Source organism: Sinocyclocheilus anshuiensis, unplaced genomic scaffold (assembly GCF_001515605.1).
Source record: "Sinocyclocheilus anshuiensis isolate Anshui unplaced genomic scaffold, SAMN03320099.WGS_v1.1 scaffold830, whole genome shotgun sequence".
Taxonomy (NCBI): domain Eukaryota; kingdom Metazoa; phylum Chordata; class Actinopteri; order Cypriniformes; family Cyprinidae; genus Sinocyclocheilus; species Sinocyclocheilus anshuiensis.
Genome location: NW_015536504.1, coordinates 127,220 through 136,340, shown reverse-complemented (window position 1 = coordinate 136,340; position 9,121 = coordinate 127,220). Strand labels below are relative to the sequence as shown.

Sequence of the window (9,121 nt, the reverse complement as noted above, 5' to 3'; positions counted from 1 at the left end):
TTTGGTTTGGTGGACAGAATTTGACACAAAATTATTATAATTTAAGGTGTTTTTGAAACCTACATGCAAAACCACAGCCAGAGAAAACTCACATTGGCGTAATTGGACGGTCGATAATAAATCTTCTATAGCTCTTGTGACAACTAGCCCCGGCCTTGTGTATTTGCCCTGGGCTCTCTCGCAGCGAAGGCGAATACGCCGTTAAATCTGTTCAGCTGGCTCAGGCAGTGTTTTCATTCCATACTGTAGGAGTCACACCACATTCCTGTTACAGCTTCATTGTGGTGCATACAAATCTCCTTTCCAAAACCACAGGCCCATGTGTTGTGAATTAAACCTCTGTTTGTTCTCATTTACAGCATTTCTCTCTCTTATCCCTACCTTCCTCTGCATGTACCTCTCGCTCTCCCTCTCTTTTCCACATGTTGTGTTGTAAAAGTAGCATTTAATCACGATGAAAGCATTCCACTACAGAGCATTGGAGGATTAGGTTGCCATTGACGACCAGCTGTCAATGGTCCACAGTCACGTCACCGTTGGGGGATTTTCCACCCAAAAAGGGGGTTGCGGTTTTTATACGTGCAGATTGCCACCGCCCACCTGTGCTGCGGCACAGCCAATGAGCGCGGAGCGGCGTCTAGCGGCGTGCGGTGATTGGCGAAGCGCGTCCGCTGGCCCCTCCCTCTGTCAGATTCGATAGGATCTGATAGGCGCGCTGTGGCTCGCGGCGTGGGCGGAATCCCCTCGGTCAATTTATCAGCGAGTCACACACGAGCCAGGCACTGAATGTCACACCTGTTCACAGACAAGAGAAACGCTTGCCAAGAGCCTTCGTTTCCAAAAGAAATGCACCCCTCCTCATCCGAAGCACGCTTGGCAGAGTGTTTTTGGCGCTGCGGTGTCTCTCGTGGATAATATGATGTTGGGGTGGAGATTATCTACTGACATGCATCCATGAATAGCCGCTCTCGACCGTTTTTCATTGGGAACTATCGTTATGTGGGCAGTAAAGCCGTGTTAAATGCATGCATGGCCACTCCGCTCACATCCCTCCGCGTGTCAACGCAACAGGTTGCATTGCATTTCCGAACAAATTATATTAGAAATAAATTCAGTGCAAAATCTGGAAATATATGGCAAGCTGCTTGGACATTTATATTATTCACTAGTGTGTGTGTGTGTGTGTGTGTGTGTGTGTGTGTGTGTGTATATATATATATATACACACACACACAATATGCCTATTATTTACATATTTGCTGTTTATTAGTACATATAAAGCACATATTCTGCATATTCTACATCCCTAATCCTACCCAATACCTAAACTTAACAACTACATCACTAACTATTAATAAGCAGCACATTGGGAGTTTTTTTAAGGCAAAAGTCGCAGTTAAGGGTTTGTTAGTGGCGAGAATTGATCCTTAAAATAAAGTGTGACCTAATTATTAAGGATACTACTTATTGCTATCACTAGCATCTATTTAACATGTTACAAGTTACACTTATTCTTTTGCTACACATCGTCACCAACTATTTTTACATCCAACAAATGACCATTTTTTGCCATTAATATAGGCTATTTTCCACAGATCCCCATATTCAATTACTGCTAGTATGTATTTCAGTTGATTGTACCTATTAGTTTTAATATGGACTATTCCAGTTGATTGTACCTATACAGTTCTAATACTAACAATTCATTACTAATACCTATTCAACTATTATGTCAGTTATTAGTATATATTCCAGTCAGTGTTCCTACTAACTGAACAGACACTAGTATAGATGACCTGTTTAGACTCCAGTGTTTATTCCATTTGGAAATAGCAACATTTTGTTCATCTCACTTGAATTAGGCTATGCTCGGCCTATATTGGATTCAACCCAAGTACAGTATATAACGATAGTGAAACTGAAAGATGGTAGTTAAAGTAGGATTACTTAGGAATTGGAAAAGTAATAAATACACTTTTTTCCCATTGAGAAGCTGCTAGTAAATTAACAGATTATTACAAAGAAACAGCAAATAACATTGAAATAAATGGGAAATTTGTACGTATTGTAGTATTTTCTTGTAAAACATGCTCCAGTAATTATTAAATTTTTGTTTACAGTGTACTAATTGGAATAAATGTTAAAACGACTTGCCATAAGAGATGGACGTGCAAGGAAATTCTGCACATGTAAATCTGTCTAAAGAGACATGCATGTTGTGTGGTAGAAGATGCGCGTCCCCCGGATAAACCTGTTCTGGAGGGAGTGACTTGATTCAAGCGCCGTCCAATTATCTGATAGCAGCATTTATCCGCCGCTACAGCCCCGTCTAGTCATCCGCAAACAGGCGTGAACCGATGTGGAATGAATGTTCGTCTGAATATTTGATCTAACGCAAAGAAAGGGGGGAAAACGCGTGGGGAAATTCACAATCGCGTGAAGACGCAGCTGAATCGCGCGGCTCCATTCACGCCGAGACTACTATCAGTAACAGTGACTGCGCTCGTGCGAAGAGAGACCGCTTACAAATCTGCGGAGAGAGAGAGAGAAAAGGGACGGGAGAGCTCCAGACAAACGGAAACCGTGGCCAGACTCCAGAGAAAGTCAGTTGATTTCGCCTTTCTTGTTGAGATAGATTTACAAGCGTGTCTGTCAGACCGTCTGTCAAAGCAATCAACAGTTGGTGCGAGCGCGCGATTAAAGGGACTTTGCATGCGCGAGACGCTTCAGTGATGGGTGTGTGATTTCAGCACCTCAGCCCTATGGACACCCTCTTGCGTGTGACTGAATTGTTCAGTAATATGGAAGACAGACTGTTGCACATCGTGATGCATTGGATGCTTTTGCGGGTTTAGTACACCACAGCAGACCAGAGACACGAGAATGAGCAGTCTATTCACGGATTCCGGTGCTTCTGCGTTTGTTCACGTTTTGCATTTGTTGTAAAAAGACTACAGACAGAGAACCCCACACAGTTCACCCTCACTGGATTTAAGGGCGCATTGTTGCTTTTCCCCTTGACCTTGCCTTGTGACGCTCAAAAGCAGCATGTTAATGATGGAGAGCAGCGGGATAGACGCGCATCAGGTTGAACTGGACGCCGACTATGAACCGCACTGCCGCCCGAGGTCGTGCACCTGGCCGCTGCCGTGTCCGGAGGAGGAGAGCCGCGCGCTGCCGGTGAAAGTGGAGCCGCGCAACGTGCCGGCGTGCCGGAGCGGAGGGGCGCCGACGGAGTTCAAGCATCCAGCCGGCGCCCCTGCGGCTATCGCAGCCGCCCCAGCGTGCATGTCCGGCGCCGCGCTGGACGTGGCCGGCCAGCTGCGCAAATCCAAGTCGTCGCGCCGGAACGCGTGGGGCAACCAGTCGTACGCGGATCTGATCACGCGTGCCATCGAGAGCACCCCCGAGAAAAGGCTCACCCTGTCGCAAATTTACGACTGGATGGTGCGCTTTGTGCCCTATTTCAAGGATAAAGGAGACAGCAATAGCTCCGCCGGCTGGAAGGTACGGTTGCCATGCACCTGATCGCGCGCGCGTGCGTGCGTGCTTGTGTGTGTGTGTGTGTGTGTGTGTGTGTGCGCGCGCGCGCGCGCGTTTTTGTGACAAATGAGGACATAAATGTGTATAATGACAAAGGTATGACACAGGTATTACAAGGAGAAGGTGACTTTTCAGGACATTACCCCATGTCCCCACTTTTCAAAACGCTTATAAATCACACAGAATGGAGTGTATTGGAAATCTGAAATAGCACAAAGTTTCCTGTGAGGGGTAGGTTTAGGGGTAGGGTTGGTGTAGGGCAATAGAATATACGGTCTGTACAGTATAAAAACCATTACGCCTATGGGATGTCCCCACTTTTCACAAAAACAAACCTGTGTGTGTGTGTGTGTGTTGCATGCTCCATGCTCTGTAGACATCTCGCATTATACAAAAGGCAGTTCTTCGCTCGTGCCAGATACCTACATGAATTTGACACGTTGTGGTGCACTAAATCGTGCATTTGAAACGCTTTCAGAGCGTCGGGGATAGAGCTAGAGTTCAATGAGTTCATTGCTCTTACAATATTTTAAAGCGTAATATTGGTCGCGTATGACGCAACGATCGCGTTTATGACGCATCGAGCTTGATTATGAGCTGGAGTAGGCAGGTCACCTGGGGGACACGCACGGTCCGGTCCGCTTCCCCGCGCGTCGGCCACGCACGCCTGTCTGTCTGCTCTGAGATCTCCAACACGCACCCTCCTCCTCCTCCTCCTCCTCCTAACCTCCCTCCCTCTGCCGTCTCCTCTCCAGTCCTGACATCCATCCAGAAGACTATGGGAAATAAAATAGGCGGTGTAAAATTGTAATTAAAACATTACATAATCGAAAAGGGTTATTTAGTGAAGCAAATGCAACCGCATAATTGCACCACTTTGGTTGGCAAAAGAAAAGAAAAGAAAAACACGCTGAATGTTTCAGCTGTTCATTTTTTGTGTCATATGGTTCCAAGGTTTTAATTAGATCAGATTTGATAGTTTGAACTGTATGCACATGCTCTCACTGCACAAGCTTCACGGAGGACCCAAGGGACCTCTGTCTGTCTGTCTCTCTCTAGGTTCCCTCAGCACTAACATCTAAGTTAGAAAATGATAGTCAGACAGCTGAATTTGAATTGCATTTCTCTCTGTGGTTTGAGGCTTTCTGGCAAGCATTTTAGATCACCGAGATCACATCACAAAACATCCAGAATGACAGAAAAATATAAAGTCAATCGACTGGAGATATTTATTGTAGCCTTTTATAGATAAAATACAAAAACCAGCCAGAAGAACATTATGTTTTTGTATTAGAGAACAGAATTAATATCCTAGAATTAATACAGAAATAAAATATTTTTAAAATTGATATTATATTATTATATTGTTATTACATCAGTATTAATAATATTAATATTCATAAAAAAAAAAAATCAATTGCTCTATTTGCTCTTGGTTTGAAAGGATGGCGTACGCTTGTTTGGATTCATCTTGTCTTACAAAATGATTTTTTTTTGTTTTGTTTTTCATATGTGTGCAATAGTTGATACACACAGGCCTTTTATTACATCATTAATGTAATGGATTTTAATGCGCATTTAATTCTGACACATGCAAGCCTGTGCACTCACACAAACAATACACACAAAAAACACGCAAACATATTTACTTAGGAATGCATAGAACCTCCTTAGCACTCTTATACAACATAGACAGATAGATAGACAGATAGATGATGGGTCTGAAGGTGGTTTGGAGCAGACAGAGACAGCCAGTGCCATTGAAAGCACTCTTTAATAGCTGTTGAGTAATCCGGCTTGTCTAAACTGTGGCAGCCGGTTTCGTGTCTCTCGGCTGGCCTGGCTTGGACATTGAGCCTCGCCATCTTTGGCATCAATTACCTGCTATTAATAGTTCTGGTTTTGTGTGACGGCTCGGATTATGGCTCTTGTACGGCGGGCAGGAGGGCAGTGAAGAACACGCATGGCTCATTCAAATGACCAATGCATGTGGTTCATGGAGGGATGCCATGTTGGAGTGTTTTGCTTTCATGTTCACATTCTTTTAAAGTGTCTCTTCGTATCTGTGGTATAACGGGAGGTTTTCAGAAGAGCCTGCTGATGTGAGGCATCTGGTATAATAGTACACAAAGAGTGTGTCACGTCCTGTAACTGGCTGTTGAGACGTATGAAATCACTAATCACATTTCCTCAAGCCTTCCAAGTATTTATCTATGATTTAAAAATAAGTAATGGGATGGGGCTCACTGTTAATGCATGTGTGTCTACAGCGGTTTATAGGGTTTTCCAGACACTGAGAATATATACTGGAGATGTTGTCTATTGCTTTATCTATAGCCAAAGTAGAATTATAGAGCGCAGAGGTTGCTTTTTCAAAGAACTTAATGGGGATCTCAGTCAAGTTTCACTTTTCCTCAGATATTTTTCCTTGAGGAGAAATAAAAATAGGCAGAAATGATACAATTGTTGGCATACGCTAAGAATTTAGAGCTATAAAATGAATGTGGATCGTAAAGTTCAAAACATTCAGTCTGGAAAGGTATTGATGAGAATCTTGATTATCAGATGAGACGTTTTGGGTTTTTTTTTTGTTAGGAGAAATATCTGAGAAGCGGGAGACTTGAGCAAAAGTCAGAATTGTATCTAATCTCATTCCTTTCTTGGAGAAACAGTTGAAATATTAAGAAGGTCTCATTTGCGATTGTTGTTATCTAGGATATCAATGTAGAAAAAAGGGGACAGATGCTAAATTCAAAGGTAAAACACTTTCCTTTTATCTTCATTGTTGTGACTTTATAACTTCATAACTGAGTGTTAAGGTGAGAGGAACAGGCACATAGACTATAGAGGAGATAATGAGCACACATAGTAACAAAAGAGGGAGAAACAGACAGAGATACATGAGCAAAAGTGGCAGTAATTGTTGACCGGGCTCCTCATTCACCCCAGCTGTGGCAGCGCTGGCCAGCCTGGCATTGATGCAGGGCAGATCTCAGTGCCAGGCTATTTGGCCAGAGCCGTGGTTCAGTTGGATGCATTCAGCTCCGGAGAAACACTGTCATTGTTACTCCCACAAAGACTGTGTAGAAGAAGTGACTGCAGCGCAGTCGGCCATACTGAAAACTCGGCTTTTACACCATGGAAGCTGGATTTTCTGTAGAATTAGATTGATAGTGACAAAAAAAAAAAAAAAAGCATATTGTACAGTTGAAACGTGACATATAGAAATAAATTAGAATGAGGGTTATTATTGGAGACAAGATCAGTTAGGGTTAGGGTTAGATATGGGTTGGGTTAGGGTTAGGGTTCTCAAGCCAACTAGGGTTGAGATATGTGAAAGAAAAATCACAATGATTTTTTAAGTCTAAAGGCCCGTTCACACCAAGAACGATAACTTTTATGCTTTAGTACAGTTAAAAAAAATAAAAAAGCACAGCACCTTTAAGAAGTTACACCAAGGACGATAACTATAAAGATAACGATAAAGTTCTAAAAATCGTTCTCAATATTAAAGAATAGCAGAGTCCACAACACAACTATAACGATAAAGGCACAGAGAAACGATATCGTTGGAATCACTTTCAAAACGATCAAAAATTGACAGCCAATCAGAATCCATCCTGCTGTAACGAGCTAGAGAATTTAACGCGGCAGACGAGCGTGCACTTAGAATAAACAGACGATATCGTTCGCTGGTGTGGACGCTAATATCGTTATCTTTATAGTTATTGTTCTTGGTGTGAACGGGGCTTTAAAGTGCCCCTATTATGCCTTTTCGAATATTACCTTTCATGCAGTGTGTCATGTAGCTGTATGTGAACATAAACTAACTGCAAAGTTGTGAAACCGACAGTGCACGATAAATAAAGTTATTGTCTATAAAAAAAATTTAGTCGGCTCGCAATCGCCTAAACGAGTCGTCAGGAATTCGAATCTTATTCTGTTATGGCTCTACGTCACGAAGTAACACATTTGCATAATGTCTGCCCACGTTCTACGTCGCCAACTTGCCCGCCCACAAACAGTAAAATTTCCGTGTGGTTAACATCATGTTGAGAAGACGCTGTATCCTACGCTGTGAGAGTAAATTTGTTTCATCACATCTTATAATTACCACAAACTTGTTAACACTTAACACTTACCACTGAGAAACGTCCTGCTCCAGTCGTGCTTGCGAATCAGTCTCTTGTCGATCAGCCAGTTCAACCGTTTCATCATCAGACTCCGGCTCGAATTTGTAAGGTTCAATCGATACCATCTTTTGGTACAGCGACACGCGCTGTACGTGGTAGACCAATCCAGAGTCAATCTCTCTACGGCTCTGGACCAATCACAAAGGACTGCGCCATCTGACCAATCACAGCAGTGAGGGCTCACAGAAAGGAGGGGTTTAGAGAGACTGATTCTTTGAACTCGTTTACGATTCGTTTACGAAACATTTAGAAATGAGATCAAATTAAGTCAATTTTTTTGAGAAAACTAACGTGTTTTTTGAACTTGCATGCATGCAAACCTGTTTTAGGAGACTCATAAAACAATATTAGCAACCTTAAAAATGGCATAATAGGGGCACTTTAATTCTTATTCTCAATAGACCCATCTGATGCATATTGAATACAAAAATTGCAAAACCCAATGTGATTGGCTCCAAGGGATGTTAATATATACCAGTATTGACAATAATTGTAATATGTAAAAAATGAAATACCAATATCATTTTAATACTTTAGAAATAATTCAGTGCCTTTACTGCATCTGGTTGACTCTCCAACATAGTAGGTGGCAGTATTGCAGCAAAATGCTGGTTGTTTCCCCAACATTAAATGTAAAGAAGACACTACTGTACTAATATTGTCGCATATATATTTATTTAAGTTCTACAGATATCATGACAATATATAGTTATTGTGAATCCTTTAGTAGTGAAAATCTGCTCTATACTACTCTCCAGCTTATTATGGTAGCAAAAATCTCATTAAATTCACACAGTTCTATACGTCACAACCATGTTTTACATGTCAGTCAGGTGGTTTCTTAGATGGGCGGTTCTTTGCCAGAATACGTTTGAATACCAGATACTATGCCAATAGTAAGTAAATAAAATAAAATAAAATAAATATTTTTAGTCAGTAAAAAGATCTGCTAGAACAGTGTTTCCCAACCTTTCTTTAGTCCCTTTGGAAATTGTAACAAATTTGTGGCACCCTACAAAATTAATTTTGTCACAATATTAGAATTTCTAACTTCGATATGATAATTTGAAAAGTATAGATATTCGGTACAGCAGGGAAGAACTGCAGAATATAATGTCATACAGATATTTTTTATATTATAAAAAAAATTTGTCCATCAATGGTGGCAATCAGTAGGCTAATTTCTAATGAAGAGACCAATTTATATGACAGATTTTAATGTAGGCTTTTATTCATATGTAAACATTATGAGATAGCTAGTTATAATGGTAATTAAACAAAGTTTTGCTCAATCAGTGTTTTTTTTATTTTACAGTGGGGTAATTTTGTTGTAGTAGCACGAGATAGCTTGATTTAAAACTTTGAATTGAATAAAAAATGACAAG

The 9,121-nt window shown here is 41.4% G+C and overlaps 1 protein-coding gene across 1 annotated transcript in view; it reads left to right on the top strand.

Annotated features, from left to right (window-relative positions):
• The first annotated feature begins 2,168 nt into the window (after positions 1–2,168).
• Positions 2,169–9,121, top strand: part of LOC107690913 (forkhead box protein O3-like) — a 40,471-nt gene continuing 33,518 nt past the window's right edge. The window contains exon 1 of the mRNA XM_016489333.1: positions 2,169–3,507. Coding sequence (XP_016344819.1) covers positions 3,049–3,507 — 459 coding nt within the window. The 5' untranslated portion in view covers positions 2,169–3,048. The remainder of the gene's footprint in view (positions 3,508–9,121) is intronic.